The 22,016-nt window shown below is 35.7% G+C and overlaps 1 protein-coding gene across 2 annotated transcripts in view; it reads right to left on the bottom strand.

Moving 5' to 3' along the window:
• Positions 1–22,016, bottom strand: part of RANBP17 (RAN binding protein 17) — a 480,295-nt gene that overhangs the window by 160,769 nt on the left and 297,510 nt on the right. The window contains exon 15 of one of the 2 annotated variants that reach the window (XM_053566863.1): positions 5,574–5,633. The exons of the other annotated variant lie outside the window; for it this stretch is intronic. Coding sequence (XP_053422838.1) covers positions 5,574–5,633 — 60 coding nt within the window. The remainder of the gene's footprint in view (positions 1–5,573; positions 5,634–22,016) is intronic. 2 annotated transcript variants of the gene reach the window in all.

Raw genomic sequence — 22,016 nt, 5'->3', positions numbered from 1 at the left:
AGATATGTTTAAACTACCCTCACAACTCAAAGCACAAATGGTTTACAAGATCATTTTCATAAATAAATAAAATTAATCATAAATTCCATGTTTTGACATATTGGTTTTAGAAAGGACATGACCATGTTATTAACTCACCTATTTTATTTTATTTTTTTTATTTATATCTTTCTCTGATCTCATGTAGTTAGTTTTCTTGTTTTGGACAACATGATAACTACATTGTACTTCTGTAAGACTATGAGTACTACTTTTTATGGCAAAACTCAGAATTAATCTATTTTTTAATGATACATTGAGTAAAAATATAATAACTAAAATGTGATTTTTAACATTTAACATTTTAACATTAAGAATATATCTTTTAAATTGATGGTCCCTATAAGAAAAAGTTTTCCTGTTATGTTTCTGGCATTGAAGAGAAGCTAAAAAGGCAGGTCTGTTGTACTCATCTGTCAAAACAGTTTCTCAAAGCATAAGATTTGACCCAATAATATACTAGAAAAAACAGTCAACATTGACACATGGCAGTGCTTTAATCCACAATTATCCTTGTAACTTGCACCATTCCTTTTATCATCCATTAGCTTTGATTCCCATTATCCCATCTAGAACTGTGTCAACGCTTCTGTCCTTGGGGATTTCTCTCCACTACTGGATCTGACAGTCAAGCTTGAGTACTAAACAGGATCATTACCTCTTAAATCCACTTATCTGATCTACTGAATAGTAAATTGAAAAGCTCATTAAGAGCAACAATCTGATTTGTTTTCACGTGTGACAGGGTCATTTAAAATCAATGTATGATTACAGCATTTCTTTTCAAAAGACTGTCTCACATTTTCCAGGGTACCTTATCAAAGAACACCTTATCATTCAGAGAACGTGCCTATAATATAAAAATGTCTCCAAACATTTGGAATTTACTTATTCCATAGATATAATTTGGCAGTAAGAAGTAATCTGTTTAGTGAGAAAATTCTACAAAATTATTTATTGTAAGACACAAATAGTAAAGTTTTCTATAGAAAAATATTATAACACAATAGTTTCTAACACTTTCTATACTTCACCAAAGATAATTTTTATGACAGCAAGAAGAAATCATAGTACAATACCCATTTCAAGGAAGTATATAAGAGTTGGCATAGAAATGCAAGAACCCCCCCACTTTAGTTCATAGATTACTAATCTCTTCTTCAGAATATATTAAGATAATTTTATTATAATGAGAAATTAGCAAAAATAGAAAAAAATTAGAGACCAAGTCTGTCTGCACTATCATTTCTCAGAGGATGGGCAATACAACAAGGTTGAATAGATAGTTATGCCTTTGATTATGTGTTTTTCATAGTCAAAGATGCATACATTTAAACCAATTTTTTGTCTATGTCTGCCCTTCTCCCTTCTTCATTAATATGTCTGCATTTCTCTATTAATAGACTACAAGCTCCCTGAGGGCAGAGACGGTGCTCTTTTATCTCTCATTCCTATTACTTAATGTTTAATAAATGAATAAAAAGATTATCATATTAAATGTACATCTGGCCAACATTTCACTCATAATTTTTAACAAAAGGAAAACAACCCATAAAAGGCATTTTTTTTTTTTTTGTTACACAGAATTTTTTTTCCCTATAAAAATAATGTACCAAAAGCCCACTCATCAGGGACGAACTTTGGTAAAATCTGTTATTTAAAAAGTTGTGGTTTTAATGCTTAAATCTCATTTCTGGAAGAAGCTCACTCTATAGATTTTGTAAGAAGAGGTCTTCTTTGAACTCTCAGAGCATCTACTGTTGCCAGCCTGTTATTGGTACTTCTTGTATCACGTAACAGAATATGATCTTTTCGTAGTGTTAATTTTCCACGTGAATGTATGTTTCCTCTACTATTTTAAGTATGAACTCCCTAAGGGCAGGGAAAATTTCTATTTCTCTTTACTTCTTTAGGACACTGTCTTGATAAACTTAGCAAAAGCTTTCACATAAACAATAACAGAAAGAAAAGAAGGTAATTACTTTAAAAATTTTAACACAGCACAAAGACAGTTAAAACAAACGAAACCTTAAAATTTGTATTAATAATTCTGAAATCTTTATATGTTTAATTAGCAATTCTAGTCATAGTGGATAAACTGCATTTTTAAAAGACATAAGGCAACTGTTTCAAAATTTTATAATACACAATCAAATCCTTTCTACTCCTAAATGACTATCTTAAAAGCTAGACAAATAACCTATTTTTACCCATTCTCCCAACTCTTTAGCTCTTGTTTCATGTGGTGCTTTTTCTGTATCCTGAGATACAGAAAATCATTAGAAATATAAGAAATTATCATTATTATAGACCTGAAAAGGCATGCTCCTAAAAAACTTTTAATATCTTTGTTTTCTTATCTTATTTATTTTACTGCAAAAGTTCTTATATATTTCAGAACGGAGCATTTGGATATATACATAATGCTTCAACGATCTAATACATTCTCTAATTTCTCGATTAATCAAATGACAAATCCTTCCCGTGAAATTTGTAGGTAGCTTAAATAATATATATGGATTTTAAAAGGCAACTAGATAAGAAAAATTAATGAGGGAATAAATGTACAAAAAACAGTAAGATTTTGAGTTGTAAATTTAACAAACAATAAAAAATGTGCATGATAATTTTTAAAAGTGCTTTCTTTCTCTAATCCTTGGTCTTGGGTATCTGCAGTGTTGTCGCTAACATTTTGATTATAACTGTGAAGAAACTAATTATGTCAATCTTTAAATTTGAAGTAGATTACAGAACTGGGAAACTCACAATATTAGTTCCTAAAGGTTGTATGGATATATAATGACAGTCACAGAAATTCAATAACAGCTCTCTATGAAATGTACTCAAAAGCACCACATGAAACAAATTAAAAAGAACTATGAATCTCTCATTCTGTGCAAATCAGAAAATAAAAGAAAACACTGGTTTTATAGGTTTTCATAAGAGCTGTTATAATGAATTAAGATTTTGGATAATGAATCTTCAGAAAATTACAGTAAGTTAATACCCCTAAGCCTTCTATAAATGTTTAAGACATTATAACTTCTCAAAGAGCTTTCGTATATTGTAAGCAGGCTCAATGTAGAAAATGAGCAGTGCTGTGAAAGTCAACAATAAGATATTCTGCCATCAGATGATATACTTTCCCTAAACCAATTTATTTTCAAAACCTCACATCAAATAATACAAAACTGATACCACAAAAGGTCCTCCAACCATTCTGTGAATTTTAGAATATTGTTTCAATTGATTGAAATGTTTTATCAGTCAGGTTTTTAACTGGTTGTAATTTGGTAAAACAAAACCTATCACTAGAAAGGATCCAATATAATGAAAGCATTAATGTTCCATAGGAACAGAATTTAGCATGAAATCTCTTGCACAAAAAAACAATTTTCATATTTTTGTCTGAGGCTTCAAGTGCCCTGGAGGTCGATTTAGTGCCTTTTGTAAGAGAGAGCCCCATCAAAGTGAAAGACACTGGTAGACGAGAGGGAAGGAGGGGAAAAGGAAGCAACTGATAGAGAATTTAATGACGCGAGTATAAACTATTTGGAACTAAAGATACTGTGCTTTTTCACTAACATTTGAAGCAGAATAAAACATGATCATCTCCACAACAAACTTCTTACTACAATAAGAGAATTAATGGTACAAATGTCATTGCTGTATATAGATACACAGTGATACTGAATAGATCTATATTAATCACGGCCGACTAGCTTTTCCATATCATTTAAAATAGTCTCAACAAATATGAGACTGAAATTAGAAAAATCTTTTGCCAAAATTTAATTTTAAAACCATAATTCATGTTAGAAACCAAATTGTAAAAGGTGAGAAGTCTGCTTTCATTCAGTCAAGTAAAGAATGGCATCTGATAAAAACAACAAACAAACAAAAACTGGCTCTGAAAAACTGGTTCATATTTATTTTAAATAAATAAAATAAATATGAACGTCAAATATTTGTTTCAATAAGTATATCTGAACCCACCATCTGTGGTGGCCATCTTGCTAAGGGTACATCTACCTAACAAATCTCTTAAGAGGCATTCCCAGTCTGCTTGAATAAGCTATTGTATAAGAAAAACTTGGAGCAACCACTTTGGCCTCACATTTCCTTCGCTCCACATCCTGTGGCACAAAGCATGAACTCAGCAGGCTGGGGTGCAGGGCTGCCTGCTGCCTTGTGATAATCCCTTCTCCCAGTAGGGGCCTCCACTGATGCATGGCTAAGAACATGCTTCCTCTTTTGCTTGCAACCCAGTGGGGTTTCCATTCCTAACTTGGGCCCAAATCCAGACTGCTAAAGGAAGGCGGAAAAGTTAGAAAGCTCTAGTTGCTACCAGAGATACTTTTGGATTCGTTTCTAAACAATCATTTATTAGAAAGAGGGGAACAGGTGTAGTTTGAAAACCAGCAAGAACAGTAATTTTGGAGAGATTCTTTCCCTTCCATCCCCGACCACATCTAAGATCTAACTACCACCTGTTCAACAGAAGCTGGCTGACTGCCTCATTTTCCTTCAGGGAGCCAATGACTAAGGATCTTCACCAGCATGAACCTAATGCCTCCCGACAGGCCTTTGCTAGCCAAGAGGGACCTGGGTTGAGCACACCAGTTATTGGTCACAGGACACACAGCCCATATCAAGACTCCTGTGGTGCAACCAGCTGAAAGCCAACCAGAGAAGATGGAGAGAATACATTTGTCCTGACACAGCTTTGCTCCAGCCGGCTGCCAACTCACTCCATGTCTGGGGCCAAGCTTCTGTTAAACTAGTCTTCTGTCCATAAAGCCATGGTAAAGCCCTGGGTAAACATATTAGCTCCCCAAGTCCATTCAAAAGGAAGCTAACCCTGGTTATGGCACAAGACTCTTGGAAGAAGGCTTGATCCCTTTGGTAGAGGGCATTAAGATCATGGTTTGAAAGGGCATTTCAGGCATTGTAAAGGAAAATTTATAAATTCTTTGCAATAGTAAATTTACAAGATGACATGATTAGATTTCACAGCAAAGAAGTTAATGCTGGATGAAGTTTGTGAGAAAGTGATAGCAGAGGCAAGAACTACAAAATAAAATATTTTGTTTTTTCTAATCCCCCAAACTTCTCAAAGGTGTCAGTCAGAAACATATTTTGGCACAAGGGAAACATGTGCTCTATACACTGTTAAATAACAGATGTTATTCAATGCAGCCAAATAAAACTTTCTCCCTTCAGGTATGAATAACTGGCTAGAATTGGCTACTCAAAAATGTTATAATCAAGATATCTAGGCTGCTACCATACTATGCAAAGCATACTAAATATAGTCTTTGCAGTTAATACTATTCATTAGCTGACTATCAAACATTTGGCTTTAAAACGTATACTCTGTAGAAATATACAGTGCAGGGAAAAGAAAACCAGGCAATGCACGGCTATACTTAACAACCGTGTGCACATGATCATTTTACTAACAATGATCTGAGGCTGTAGTGAGACAAGCATAAAGACTGGTAATCTGCCACCATTACCAGAACTCAACTCACCTTAACTATTTTCCAAGCCTTCTCTGGAACTCGGGATTCATCACTCCTCAGGCGTACAACCTAAAAAGCACAGAGTTTAGGGACTGGCCACCTGGTGCCAAGAACAAGAGAAGAGCAAAAGGCCTTTCCAATCTCAGACATAGGGAAAAAGTGGCTTAGAATCTTTGTGACTTTCATATAAAATATTCTTGGGATTTTAAATTTATACTGGCGCCCAGAAGCAGAAGCAAAGTGAAGTCCTATTTTAATTCTGGATGTAATTATATGAACTACAATGGGTTTGCTTCAGTGAAATAATAGTGCAAGAAACCAATTACTAAAGGTTAGCCCTAAAAAAGAATAAAACATCTCGTGATAGAAGGACTTTTAAGAATCTCTTAATACTGTTATTTCCCATGAAGCATGTATATTACGCAAGTGTGCCAACTGGGGCTAATGATTTAAGTAGGCCAAATGACCTTCTGATGGGTAAAAGTATATCTTTTTTTTTTTTTTTTTGTAGAGACAGAGTCTCACTTTATGGCTCTCAGTAGAGTGCCGTGGCCTCATACAGCTCACAGCAACCTCCAACTCCTGGGCTTAAGCGATTCTCTTGCCTCAGCCTCCCGAATAGCTGGGACTACAGGTGCCCGCCACAACGCCCAGCTATTTTTTTGGTTGCAGTTCGGCCGGGGCCGGGTTTGAACCCGCCACCCTCGGTATATGGGGCCAGCGCCTTACCGACTGAGCCACAGGCGCCGCCCGGTAAAAGTATATCTTTAACGGACAAAATTATTTCTGTAGTCACTCAGCAGATAGTAAATCATATTGACTCTTCCATCACTTAATCTAATTCTTGCATGCATACATATACCCCTCAAAATCCTCTGTAAAGGCATACCAAATTATAATTACAGTAGGTGTTAAGAGTATTACCATCTCTACTTCTATCATCTTTATTATATGCACAAATGTTTCCTATTAATCTGTTTTCATACTGTCTCTCTGAAACCATATACCATTTTGTAAATACCCCAAACAACTTTTGTATCTTCCACCTAAGAGAGATCCAACTCCTTTTCCCTCTAGGAACAAAAACACGACATGAAGAACACAGAAATAATAGCCCAAGAAATAAGAAATGAAAAATGAAAAAAATCAATGACACCATCCAGATTTTTACTATTCTATCAATTCATCTATTTTCATCATACTCTCCATTTTTATTCATTAATGTTCCAACAGTCCATTGTACCATTCAATTTCTAGCTTTCACCCTAGTCTAGTTAATGAAAATGTTGACTTTCTCCAAATGCAAGGGATCAGAGTTTACTTTCTGATGGCCCATTACCTCTTTCAGATACTAATATCCAGTTTTAACTCAGAGCAGGCAATTTTTACAGCAATAGGCTAAATCCTGCTTCCATTTTAAGTTTTCTATGTTGAAAATTAGCTACAAGATATGCAAATGTCCAACAGGAGGACCAAGACAATATGCAGTTACTCAGGAAGCATACTTTTCTTTTAGCAAAAAGAAAGAAAAGAACAAATTTACTCAGTATATATTTTAATTAACTTCAACTAGGAGGAAACATTGAATGTAATGTGTAGTGTAACGCACATGGGATTTTGAGTGAGATTCTGCTACTTGCTAGCCTAGCATAGTGCTTGGCTAATAACAGGTATTCAATATTTTAATTTAATACATTAATCTATAACCTTACTTAAATTATTCAGCCTCTAAAAGCCTTAGCTTCCTCATCTGTGAAATAGAAAGAATAGTATCACCAATTAGGAGGTAGTGAGGTGCTTCACAATAGATCTTGAAGCCCAAGAATAGTGAGATTCTAGGCCTTACTGAGTGATTTTGAATAGGTTACTCTGTAAATTTCAGTTTCCTCAACTACAAAATGAAGATGACAATGGGACTTGATCTACAGCAGTGGTTCTCAACCTGTGGGTCGCAACCCCTTTGTAACAATGAAAATACATCCTGCATATCAGATATTTACATTATGATTCATAACAGTAGCAAAATTACAGTTATGAAGTAGCAACGAAAATAATTTTATGGTTGGGGCTCACCACAACATAGGAACTACATTAAGGATAGCAGCATTAGGAGGCATTAGGAAGGTTGAGAACCACAGATCTATAGAATTTTTGAGAAGATCAAAGTACTTATTTCATGTGCAACACTTAACAGTCCTGGGACACAGTAAATTTTTGTAAGTGTATTATTATTATTGTTAGAATGTCCCCTTTCTTTGAACTTTATCTGGACTAGGTACTGGAAAATAGACAAATATTTCAAGCTGGTGTATAGCTTTGCTACTGGTTAAAGAAGAATAGTTAGAGGGGAGAGATCTCTAAGGAAAGGTAGAGTAACTCCTAATCTTGACAATAAGTCTAGTCTTTAAGTCTTACAAAAAAATAGAAGCAGCAGCAGGAAAAGTGATGAAAAAGGAGTCAGGAGGAAAAACAGAATAGTCTATGGCGGCTGGCGAGGTTCTAGTGCAAGGGCTCATCTGCATCACCTAAGTTCCCAATTTCAAAAATCTCATTCTCAGGTTTTTAGCCATTGGAAGATACTGTTTCTTATCTCCACTGTAAGTTTTCAACTTACTGGGTAAGTGATGATTTATAGCCCTTTGTCCAATAAATTATCAAAGTCTTCCCAATTAAGATAAATGGATCCATCCAATCCTTCAAGTTTTCTTTACTAAATAAAGGCGCAGATAGGAGTTTCAAGTTTCAAATTAAAGTTTTTGTGAGATGGCCTCCCAAGAAATATTCTTTCATAGTAATAACAGAAAGGGGTTGCCTTTCCTATGCAAATGCAATGTTACTGATCTCTGACACCAGACTACAGGTTCTGAGTTGATTTTGCTTATTGTAGGATGGATTATGGCAAATATTTCAGATCTAGCTTAGCTTAGTTCTCTTGTGACTGATGGCTAGCCAGGAATAGAGGCCCAGTCTGTGGTTGGAGAAAGGAGTTGTTTTCTTTGGGAAATAAAACAGCTAATATGAAGATGAAGCTTGTGATGTTGGTTTTATGAGTCATGACACTTTGAAATGATCATGCTTCAACTCATGACTAAATGCATAAGCAATGTGATATAGTGGGAAGGAAACTGGGATGAGAGGAACATGATTTGTTTGAAACCCAGGGGTTTGCCACTGAACAAGTTTTTTTTTTTTTTTTTTTTTTTTTTTGTGTGTGTGTGATTTTTTTGGCCGGGGCTGGGTTTGAACCCGCCACCTCTGGCATATGGGACCGGCACCCTACTCCTTGAGCCACAGGCGCCGCCCAACCACTGAACAAGTTTTTAACCTTTCTGAAATTGTTCCATATTCTGTAAGACAGAGGTAAGCATACCTACTAAATAGAATACTATTGAGAAGACTAAGTGAGAAAATTTAATGAATAATTCAACAAAGCAATTAAACACAAAGTAGAAGCCCGATATAGGTTAAGTTAAGGTTGAAGAAAAACCATATTTACACTAGCCTAGTTAATGAAAATGTTGATTTTCTCCAAATGCAATGGATCAGAGTTTACCTTCTGCTGGCCCATTAACTCCTTCAAATAGTAATATCCAGTTTTAACTTTGACCAGGCAATATCTGAAGCAATAGGCTAAATCCTGCTTATTGTACGATGGTATTACAGCACTTGGCTCAGAAAGAAGGACAGTTGAGTAATGATACCACCAAAGAAGAAGACATTTCTAATGACTGACTCAGAAAAATGGGCCAAGAGGGAACATGGAAGGAAGTGCCCATAAAAACTTGGAGATAGGAAAAGACAGTAAGTGGTCAAAAGGCTTTAAAAAATGGGGATGGGATAAGGGTGGGGGTTAAAACAAACTTAAGAATCGCAATTCTCAACATGTGTAAACCCACCAGTGTCCTAATGTGTTCGGCACATTTTAGCACTTTCTATCATTTTCCTCATCAGAAGTTTCTAACTAATCTCACTGGGTGTAAGAGATTTTCCATGGAAATGCACTTCGAATTTTGTAATAGGAGTCAACCAGAAAATGTAATTCATATTGGAAAAACTTGTCTCAAAGCCAATTTGCTTAAACACATCTATTCAGTAAAGCAAGGGATACTTACACTGGGGAACCACACAGGCCTAGGGAAAACAAAATTCCAATAAGTATGCCAAATGAGCTTTTATATTTCAAGACTCCTTCAAAAGAAACATTATAGGGATATAAAAATTAGGAAAACACCGAATTTAACTAATTTAAAATGTTGAAAAATATTTTGCATTTATGTTTTATAACCAAGTACTTTCCCCACATTTGTCCCAAGGCAGCAGATGAAACACTATATTCACCACTGCTAATACTAGCAATTGGAACATGCTCTTTGGCAAGGCAGAAATAAGATAATTGTTCAACATAGGCTGGCTTTTCAGAAATACTGGAAGCGTTGCCTGTAATTATAGACATCTGTCACTGCTAGCCACTCAGTACTAACCCTGACATCAATATACAACCATAGCACTAAACTGCCTGCAGGCATAGCAATGGAGACCAGATACGCTAGGCAGGCAATCATCTGCTTCATCCAAACTATCTGTCAAAGGTTCCCAACCACAAATAGCTCTTACATTGTGTATCCTTAGGATAATATGTTGATTTATTTTAGATTCTCTAATATTTACAGTCTAGACCATCCACTAAAATAAAGAAACAAAACTTATGGCTAATGGAGGCAGTTACTGTTCACAGTCATCATAAAAGGTCATAGCTCAACCCTCAAATGTTAAAAATTGATGGCAGCTTTAACCATGCACTATCATACAGATGTTTCCTTTTGTAGAGGCAATTATTTTCAACAGCAATTCTAAATGGTAAATACAATCTTTCATAAGCAAGTATGTTGCCAAATTGATCTAGTAGAAACGCTGAAATTTTAAAGCCTTTTTTGAGAAATAAAGGTAAGTTTTAATGTTGAGTACTGAAGGATACAGATTGGCAGTTAGGTTTAGTTTTACACATAGCACATTCTTTGGCAATATTTTTTACAAATCAAATGATGTAGTATCTAAAATCTAGGAAAAGATACTAAAGGGTAAAATACTTGGTTAATTAATGAATCAGTCAAATGACATATAATCTTGTTGGGTGTAAAACTTACTGAAATATATATACACGTACATTTGTATTTTTAAAAGCCCAAAGACATACTGTGGCTTTAAATGTCACTCTCTTGTTTTCTTTAAAGCAGCCAGAGAAGCAAGCTGAAAATTATTAGACATTTAGACTAATTAGGAATAAACACTTTCACAATTATCATAATGTGTTACTAAAAACCCAGATATTTCTTGGTGTGATCACAACAGTGGATGCTGAAAAACTATTAATTACTGACAGACAGTTAACTTACAAGTGAGCTGCATTTTAAAAACCTCCTTTAAAATACAATTGCTAAATGCCTTACAGTGCTGTAATGTGAGACAGGTTCAAATCTTATTACTTCACTGAAATTAAAACCTAAGTTTTAATACTGTTCAAGTCGAACAATGATTCCACACTTTATTGCTTTTGAAATCCCTTGATGATCATAGGGAAAAATGCCCCGGGAGAAAAAAAGACTGTTTTCGATAAACAGAAAATACAGTTTGCACTCTTAGCCTCTTTGTCATCACAAAAAAAGGATTTAATGCCAATTCTTTAAAAAAAGACTTTTCTCCACAAAATGTGCACCTTGTGTGCCATTTGTAAAATCAGTTCACTTTCTTTTATTTATTACTGCAGCGCGGCAAGGCAATAAAGAAGATACCGATAGCTAATAAATTACATGCCTTTTAAAACAATTCTCTTGCTACAAAAACATGTAACTACAAAGGTTTACATTTACATGGTACATCACATGAAATGTCTATATTTGTGTCCTATTAACCATTTTGGAAAATTGTGGACTTTTACCTAATAGCTGACAGGAAAAAAAGTAAAATAATCCATAATGTTGACATGACATAAAATGAAAGCCATTTAGAAAAACAACTCATGCTATTTGCACTTTCAAAAAATCCTCCAAAATGTATTAAAAAGTATCTTTTGGTAAGTTATATTTTATGCATCAAAAAGGTATTCAAGGATGTTGTAATCAGGATTAATGTAAACTTTACTCAATTACTGAGAACTAAGAAAGTACTATTCTTTTCTAATGTATGTTCCCAATATTATGCTTCTTTGAAAAGTGTAATTCCTAGCTGTTACTTAGAACAAATTATCAAAGGCAAGATCACTGGATATAAGGCAAAATGTCTCAATTCTGTTGCATAATACATATTGTATTTGTGAAAGGCATAGAAACTTTGTTACTTAAGAAATATTCACAAATACATTTTGCTTATTATAATCTTTCTTTAAAAAAATGTTGTCTTCACAACTGCTTTTAAAACCTTACATGATGAAGGTAAGTTATTTATGTCTCCAGTCTGTCTGTGTAAAAATGAATTCTGAAATATCTGTATTCTAATTCCAGAATTAAAATGTTAAATTAATGAAGGTATTTTCCTAATGCCCTCATTCTCTAATTTCATAATGAGAATGTATTTAGGAGGTAGTGTATTGTCTTTTATTATTAATATTCTCCATTTCCTGTAATGGTTATCATAGCTGTGGCTTTTTGGTGTGTGGTTCATACCTACAAAATTTCAACTTTGTTCAATTATGCATGATGAACAATGCTTCAATTTCAAAGCACAAACAACTTTGTTCCATTTCATCTTTATTGCAAGATGACAACCACTATATAAATGCATAAAAATTCTACATTCTGTGGCACTTCTATTTCTCCATTTAAATATACTTTTTTCTCCCTCTCTTTTGAAATCAGTTTGAGTGTGAATAGAATTAGGAATTTGTGGGAGATACCTTTTTGAAGAGTTTAATGAAATAAGTTTATTTCATCTTCACAGGTTATTTATAGGGGTATTACTATATCACAAATGATAATTTTCTATGATATATATTTATACATTACGCTTAGGAACTCTGGTGTATTTTCTACTTATTTTTGCTTCTTTTAAATATAGTACATGCTAATTTTTGTTGAAATCATGACCCAGACTATAGTTGATTTAAAATGATAATATTCTCAATTAGTGATCAAGAAAAATAACTGACAAAGTTATCTACTTTTTCTATGTCCCCTTTCTCTCCCTCCTAGATCTCACTTATACAATTTTAATTTAAATCATTTTTTAAAATTTCAGGTTAAAGTGAGGGTATAAACAACCTGGTCACAATATCTGAATTTGTTAGGTAAAGTCCCTCTTACAGTTGAATCCTGCACTCATACCCCTACATAATGCAGTAAAACAAATTGTGTTTTCCTAATTTTTATATCCCTATTGTAACAGGAATTGCACTGAATCTTAACCCCTTCCCCCCTCCCTTGATCCTCTACCCTCTAACTTGAATTAAAATGAGTTTTTTTCTGACATTGGCATGAATTAGATTGTCTACTGGCTTTGTATTAGTATTGAGTACACTGGGTATTTGCTACATACTTTACTGAGAAGAATGTGCTTCCTCTCCATCCAGATTAATGTAAAACATGTAAAGTCACCATCTTTTTTATGGCTGAATAGAATTCCATGGTATACATATACCACAATTCAGGTTGTTTCAACATCTTGCTGATTATAAATTGAGCTGTGATAAAGAATCTAGTGCAAATGTCTTTATAATAAAATGACTTTATTTTTCCTTTCAGTAGATGCCCAGTACTGGCATTGCAGGGTCAAATAGGAGATCTAATTTGAGTTCCTTGAGGATTCCCCATACTTCTTTCCAAAGGGGAAAGAAGTTTGCAGTCCCACCAACAATGTAAAAATGTTCCCCCTCTCCGCATTCACGCTAGCATCTGCAACTTTGTGATGTGGGCTAATCTTACTGGGGTTACCAAATCTCAGGTGGTTTTGATTTTCTTTTCTCTGATGACTAGGGACAGGGAGCAGTTTTTCATGTTTGTTAGCCATTTGTCTGTCATCCTAAGAGAAGTTTCTGTTCATGTGTTTTGCCCAGTAATATATGGGATTATTTGCTTTTTGTTGATTAATTTGAGCTCTCTATAGATCCTAGTTGTCAAGCCCTTGTCAGATTCATAATATGCAAATATCTTTCCCTGTTTTGAATGTTGTCTATTCACTTTGACTGTTGTTCTCTAAGCTTTGCAGCTGCTTTTCAGTTTAATTAAATCTCATTTGTTTATTTTTGGTGCCGCAATTGCCATGGAAGTCTTCCACATAAAATCTTTCCCCAGGCAGACATACTCAAGAGTTTTTCCCACACTTTCTTCTAGAATTTTTATCATTTCATGCCTTGGATTTAAATCTTTTATCCACCTTGAATCAATGTAAGTAGTGAAAGGTGCAGATCCAGATTCAGTCTTTTACATGTGGTTATCCAGTCCTCCCAGTATCATTTAGGGATTCTTTTCCCCCACTATATATTTTTGTTTGGTTTACCATAGATCAGATGGCTGTAAGAGCATGGTTTCATCTCTTGCTTTTCTATTGCATTCTAAATGTTTCTGTCTCTATTTCTCTGCCAATATCATAATTTTTTAATTGCTGTGGACTTGTAATATAGCCTAAAGTCTGGCAGGGTGATTCTCTGGCATGGTTGTTTTTATCACTATAAATTGCCTTGGCTATACAGGCTTTTTTCTGGTTCCATATGAAATGAAGTTCATTTTCCAGTTCATCAAACTATGATGTAGGTATTGTAACAGGGGCACTGAATCTGTAGATTGCTTTGGGAAGTATAGACATTTTAATAATACTTATTCTTATTAGCCAAGAGCATGGTATATTCTTCCATTTGTTAATGTCTTCTGCTATTTCTTTTCTGAGGGTTTCATAATTTCCCTCACCTATTTTGTTAGCTATTTCATTTTCTTTGAAGCTACTGGGAAGGGAATTGTGTCTTTGATTAGTTTCTCAATGTGGCTTTTAATGGTATATACAAAGGCCACTGATTTGTGGACATTGATTTTTATCCCCTGAGACGTTACTGTATATCTTGATCAGTTCCAGCAATCTTGTGCTTGAGTTTCTGGGGTTCTCTAAGTATAAAGTCATATCATTGGCAAACAGTGAGAGTTTGACCTCTTCTGTCCCCATTTAGATGCTCATTATATCTTTCTCTTGCCTGATTGCATCAGCTAGAACTTCCAGCACTATGTTGAATAGTAGTGGTAATAGGGGACATCCTTCTCTGGTTCCAGTTCTAAGTGAAAAAGCTTTCAGTTTTACTCCAGTTGGTATGATATCAGCTGTGGTTTTGTTGCAGATGGCACAAATTAGTTTAAGAAATGTGCCACTGGGTGGCACCTGTGGCTCAAAGGAGTAGGGCGCCGGCCCCATATGCCAGAGGCGGCGGGTTCAAACTCAGCCCTGGCCAAAAACTGCAAAACAAACAAACAAACAAAAGTGCCACTTATGCCTATATTCTTCCCCCCCGCCCCCCAAGCCAAACTGTATCGAGCTTTATTAAAGATACTTTTCATAAACATTCATGGTATTTCAGGCAGGACGTCGGCAGATGATCGTTAACAGTCTACAACAACTTTCAAACTCCCTTTTTCAATGTTCTACCAAAAATCAGAAAGCCACTATAAAACCCAATGAAGTCTTCATTTGATGCTCTGAATAGGGAAGTTTAGAGTGAGGGCTGACATTTCACATTTAGCATGTTGTTTAACAACTTTTCACAAGCCGACCCTGACTTTCAGGAAATGAAATGAAAATGGCAGAATTTATCTGAAGATCCAACAATCTACAAATGGAACCGCTGCTCTTTTGAGGGATGCCATCTCAGTGGTATTATTGAAAAAGTCCAGTTTCCTTGATATACTGGTAACAATTATTGGGGTCCCAAGAGGTGACTGGGTTTAAGAGAGTTAAGACTATGCTGAAGACAGAGGTAGAATAGGACATAAAAACAAATTAGTTTTTCCATACCACAAGGCATTTGTGCCAAGGTGGCTGTGTGTCAATATCAGAGAATCCCTCCTCTTGGAAGCCAAGAGGAAGTCTCTCAAAACTAGAGGGAAAAAACATTTTCCCTCATATCAATCTAGCTTTGGAGACATTGTATTAGTGACATATGCCCCTTCCCCAAAAAACAATGAAGTGTTCTGTGTGCTAACAACATAGCTTAAAAAAAAAAAAAAGTAAAACAAAATTCTGCATTTTTATAAAACTTGATAAAAAATAGTATTTCAAACTGTACAGTCACCAGAAGTACACAGTTATAAAAAATGCACACACTTCACTTGGCATCTCCAGCACCTGCAGCTTTCTGTGCCTGGTCTGTTTTGGTATCTCCGTTTTCTGCAGGGTTATTCCTCTCCTTTTTCCCTTTGGGTACCTTCTTTCCCTTCTTTGCAGGGGCCTTTTTAGGCTTGGGCTCTGGCTTTGGAGGAGCAGGTTTAGCATACGACCTTGCGGATCTTCTCTGTGGTCCGTCCTTTGCCTTGGCTTTATCTCCTTTAGCATCCCCTTCAGCCTTTCTCTTGGGCATGATGGCAATGGCAGCGGGACACAAGCACTGTACGCAGGGATGCAGCCATGCAGGCGGGAGCTTTGGTGGGTCTGGGGTCGTTCTCGTCGCCTCTTCTTCACACTGGTCTATGCCTATATTCTTAAGTGTTCTTGTTAGAACAGGATGCTGAATTTTATCAAATGCTTTTTCTGCATCTATTGAGAGGGTCATATGATCTTTGTTTTTGCTTGTATTTATGTGGTGAATTACATTTATGGATTTGTATATGTTAAACCAGCCTTGCATTCCTGGGATGAAGCCTATTTGATCATGATGTACAATTTTTTTAATGTATAGCTGTATTCTACTGACAAGACTTTGCAGAGTATTTTTGCATCTATATTCATTAGTGAAACTGGTATGCGGTTCCCCTTTTTAGTTGGGTCTTTTCCTGGTTTCAGTATTGGGTGATGTTTGCTTCATAGAATATGTTGGGAAGAGTTCCTTCCTTTTCAATTTTTTGAAATAGTTTCTGCAGTATGGGTATAAGCACTTCTTTGAAGGTTTGATAGAATTCTGGTGTGAAGCCATCTGGTCCAGGGCATTTCTTTGTTGAAATATTTTTTTATTCTTTCTTCAATTTTAGTGCTTGATAACAGTCTGTTTAAGAGATCTATTTCTTCTTGGTTAAGTTTAGGGAAAGCGTGTGATTCCAGGTATTGATCCATTTCTTTCACATTGTCAAATTTCTGGGAAAAGAATTTCTTGTAGTAGTCAGAGATAGTATCTTGTTTCTCTGCGATATCTGTTATTTCTCCTTTTTCATCTCTGAGGTTATCAGAAATTTTGCTTTTCTGTTTTTAGTTAATCTGTCCAGAAGTTTATCTATTTATTTTTTTTGAGAAACAAACTTTTTGCTTCATTAATTTTCTGATTTTTTTGTTTTTAATGTCATTTTAAAAAATTAAATCAATCTCATTTATTTCTGATTTAATTTTGGTTATTTCTTTTTTTCTGCTAGGTTTTGGATTAGATTGTTCTTCCTTTTACATTCCCTTAAGATGCTTCATTATCAGTGTAACCTGGCTTACTGTACCCTCAATGAATCCCCAACAATAAAAAAAAAAAAAAGATGCTTCATTACTTTGTTAATGTACTCTCTTTCCATTTTTCAGATGTAGGCATCTAATGCGATAAATTTCCCTCTGAGGACTGCTTTTGCAGTGTCCCACAGGTTTAGGTAACTTGCATCTTCATTGTTACATTTGAGGAATTTAACAATTTTCTCCATTATCTCTTCCTTGACCCAATCATCATTCAGCATAAGGTTGTTTAATTTCCATGTCTTTGTGTGGGGTTGGTGTGTTCTGTATATTTAATAAGCCCATTTGTTCTAGGGTCACATTTAAGCTCCTTGTATTCTTGTTTAGTTTTTAGAGAATCTGTCCAGTTCTGTCAAAGGGATGTTAAAGTCCCTGGCTATTATGATGTTATGAGATATCATATTGTTCAGGCCAATCAAGGTCTGTTTCATAAATCTGACAGCATTTAAGATGGGTGCATAAACATTTAGAATTGAAATGTCCTCTTTTTGTATTGTTCTCTTGACCAGTATGAAGTTACCATCTTTGTCTTTCTTAATTTTAGTTGCTTTAAATCCACTTGTGTCTGAAAATAAGATTGCAACTCCTTCTTTTTTCTAATTTCCATTTGCCTGTAATACTGTTTCCTATCCTTTACCCCAAGACTTGATTTGTCCTTCAAGGTTAGGTGTGTTTCTTAGACATACTATATAGATGGCTTGTGCTTTTTTTATCCAATTGGCCAGCCTGTGCCTCCTCAGTGGGGAATTCAAGCCATTCACGTTTACTGAGAGAATTGATAAGTGTGGTAGAGTTCTATTCATCTTATTTTACCAAAGCCTGTTGCTTAGTTTTATCCTTTGCACCACTATGGAAGCTAGGTTTTGTCGTTTAGTTTCTGGGTGTTTACTTTGCTGGTGGTCCATTGTGGTGGCCAGTGTTGAGAACAGGTCTAAGTATTTCGTATAGAGCTGGTCTTGTTGTGGCAAATTTCCTCAATGTTTGCATATCAGTAAAAGATATGAATTATCCATCAATGTTAAAGCTTAGTTTAACAGGATACACTATTCTGGTCTGAAAATTGTTTTATTTAAGAAGGTTAAAAGTAGATGACCATACTCTTCTGGCCTGGATAGTTTCAGCTGAAAAATCTGCTGTGACCCTGATGGATCTGCCCCTGTAGATCATTTGGCACTTACTCCTGGCTGCTTAGAGAATTTTCTCTTTTGTCTTGACTTTGGACAGGTTCAGTAAAATGTGTCTGGAGAAGCTCTGCTTGTGTTGGGATGACCCAGGGTTCAACACTCCTCTAAAAGGAACGTTTTAAAATCTTTAGTGAAACCTGGGGAAATTTTCATTTATGATATCCTCCAGTAGGGCTTCCATTCCTTTGGGACATTCTTCTTTCCGTTAAGGGATCCCTATAATTTATATGTTTGAATGCTTTATGAAATCCCATAATTCTCTAAGTGAATGTTCTACTTTCTTTCTTCTCTGTCTAACTACCTAGGTTAGCTCATGAGCTTTATCCTCTAGCTCTGAGATTCTTTTTTCTCCATGGTCTAATCTGTTATTGATACATTCTACTGCATCTTTAAGTTCCCTGATTGTGTCATTTCCTCAAGCTCTGCCATATGCTTTCTATACTCTGCATATCTTTTATCAATTGTTTGGTTCTGTTTTTCCACTTTCATGTCAATTCCCTTTATTGCCTTTACCATCCATATTCTAAATTTCCTTTCTGTCATTTCCATTACTTCTTTATAGTTGGAGTCCTCTAAAATAACTACCTCATGGTCCCTCGGTGAGGGAATAGGGGTTCCTCTGTTTTGGTTTTTCATGTTGCCAGAATTTTTCTGTTGGTTCATCCTCGTGTGTTTTCTTCTCATGCACTTCCTTCTCGTACTTTTTCTCCTCCTTTACCCAGCCTCCTTTGCTTTGAATTACCTTGTCTCAGAGCTTAGGTGTTGAAGTGGCCCCTTGATATAAGACCAAAAGGAAGAGAAGGATAAAGAGAGAGCAGGGAGAAAGAAGAGAACAAGAAAGGAAGAAAGAAAACAAAACAAAGAATAAAGAAAGGGTGAAAAAAAAAAAGACTTGGAGAAGAGAAAAAGGACAGAAAGAAAGAGAACAACAGGAGAAATGGTGGTGTTTGGCAGGGTGCTTTGGCCACATCCACATCTCCAGAACTTTGGGGTGGGGTGGACTTGGTGGGTCCCTCAAAGCTAGGAGCTCCTTATTAACCTGGGCAAAAGCAATACCCCACCTCTGCCAAATATATGAAAGAAAGAAAAGAAAAAAGAAGAAGCAAGAAAAATTCAGTATGTTGCAGTGGAGAACTGCCAATACTGTTTTTCCAAATGCCAAAGCTAGAACACCCTGGACCATGAGCTTATGACCTCTTTGAATCAGACTCCTGCCATGACCTCCCCAGCCAGACTACTGCTGTGACTCCAGAACACTTAGAGAACAGAAAAATAAATAAATAAATAAAAATAGATAAAGAAAATTAAAAATATGCTTATATAAGATAAAAAGGCATATCTTAGATATTCTATGAAAAATTTATGTGGGAAAGATGAGAAAAGTAGAAAAATCTCTATCAAAATAGAGAAAAAAAGAGCAATAAAAAATGGAGAATAAAAGGGGCTGAAATACTGTAACAAAAATGGGGGAGCCCTTGGTATTAACAAAAGTAAAATAAAAAAAAAAATAACCAACCAAACCCCTCCAAAAGAAACAACAATCACAACAACAAAAAAGAGAGAAAAGGGAAAAAAAATATATATATATGTATAACTTTATATAGAATAATATATTGCCTAGACACCAAGAGGCACTATATTGTTAAAAGACAGAGAACACATCCTGGTTTTGTTGTGAACAATGAGTGTGGCTGAAGAGATTGGGTTCTGTTTTATATTCAGTCCCTGCGGGGTTGAGGTCTTAAAGCTCTCACCAGATTCCTGAGGAGGTATGTCTTAGAGTGCCCCCACCACAATTCCTGGGGGTGCGAGAGCCGCTTAATTCATGGCAGAGGGGATGGCCAAGCTCAGCAGGTGCTCTAAAGTTGGCCAGGCACTAGGCCTTTGTGGACTGTTTCTCCCCCATGGCCTTCCTAATGATGGCCCAGCTAGCAGCCAAGCCAATGGTAGATCCACTCCACCTGGTATTCAAACCTGGATGCTAGCAGTGTTTTAGTTCATCCACTTGTTTAAGGCTTCCAAGGCAGCTCTAGTGAGCAGTTTTAGCCCAAAATGAAAAAACTGCAGGACAGTCCCTTCCTGTCCCCATTTCTCTGTGGGTCAGCCACCTGTTCCCATGTACTGGCCTTCTGTGCTGGTTTTCCTCAGCTCCAGACCTCTTTGCTGGCTCCATGTGGTTCACCACTGTTTCACTGTGCCCTTGGAATAATGTCTCCAGGTAGGTTCCCCCATCCAGAGTTGGCTGGAGTTTTCTTTATCCTGCCTTGCCATGAGTGGCTAGTAGGGAGATGTTTCTAGTTGGCCATCTTGTTCCGCCTTTCTATTTGAAATCTTTAAGTACTTACATTATCCTCTTTTTGGCTGAAGCAAAACTCCTTCATTGTATTCTCATGTTTGGATTACTAAGAATGTACATTCAAAGTGGGCAAAGCTAGGTATTATTAACTCCTAGCTTTGGGAAAATAAACTAGTAGTTAAGACATTTATTAAGGTTACTCAGTAAAATGGTTTCTTCTCCAGTCTTCCTAGTCAACGTTTTCACCGTTTGACATTACAGTTTCCTGGCTGCTGGGAAAAAATATGTATTCACTGACATTTGTCCTAATTAACCCAAACACTATTGGTTACTATTAAGCTCAATTCATGCAAAAAGTCTTGACTTGTAACTGGCACCCATCTGACAGAATGAAAATATGGGGTAGTTTTTGGTGCCAACTTCAAGGGATAGGGTAAATTCATTTGTTTTACTAATTATCTTCTTAGAAAAGATAGAAGATTCACTCTGTCATCAACTTCCTTAATTTGGTAAAAAATAGGAAGTGAACTGTTATGTAGATTTCTTGGTCTTGTTTACAATCTTGAATGGAAAAGTAGAATACATACAATTAAACTGCTCAGTTTTCTTTTTGCACTAATATGCAACATCTAGTCCTATCTTACTTACTTGTTTATGTTATTCATTCCCAGAGGTGAATGACCCTGAAAGAAACCCTAAGCATCCCCCAAAATCTACTGATTTCCCCAAAATCTCAATTCGTGTTTTTACATGTTCCCACTGCTCCGCCTATCAGACATGAACTGTATCATATTGAATGATAATCACCATAGGCTTTATGTTCTCTAATAGTCTGTAATGGCGGACTCTTCTCTGCGCAACATTGTGTCCCACTGTTTAGTACACAGTAGACGAAACCTATTTGTAATTATAAGTGCTTATATAATACATAAAAACAACAGTGACACTAATCTTACTCAAAGTAACACTATTATGGATAATATAAAGGTTTATTTCTAATTTATAATTCTTAATTAAAAACTGAACACTGGCTGGTTCCAATCCACTACTCTCGTTAACAACACCTACTTCAGAAAAATGACTAGGATCAGAATAAAAATTTCTCTCCTTTTGTCACCATGAAATCTGACCAGTTCAGCCAAACTAATCCATACCCAATCAATCAATCAATCAATCAGAAAATGATCCTCTAGCACTGCCTTAGTTGTAATGACAGATACAAGATATATATATAGATATTGCCCCATCGTCAAGAATCTCTACCTTTCTTAAGAAAATAAGAACACAGCATTAAAATGCTCCAGAAGCAAGACTGGGATCGTACCTCATCATTTAATAGATTAGGAATTCAAAAGACCTAAG

This window comes from Nycticebus coucang, chromosome 17, assembly GCF_027406575.1.
Source record: "Nycticebus coucang isolate mNycCou1 chromosome 17, mNycCou1.pri, whole genome shotgun sequence".
NCBI classification, from domain to species: domain Eukaryota; kingdom Metazoa; phylum Chordata; class Mammalia; order Primates; family Lorisidae; genus Nycticebus; species Nycticebus coucang.
The sequence above is the reverse complement of the archived record's forward strand: the minus strand, read 5'-3'. Positions and strand labels throughout refer to the sequence as shown.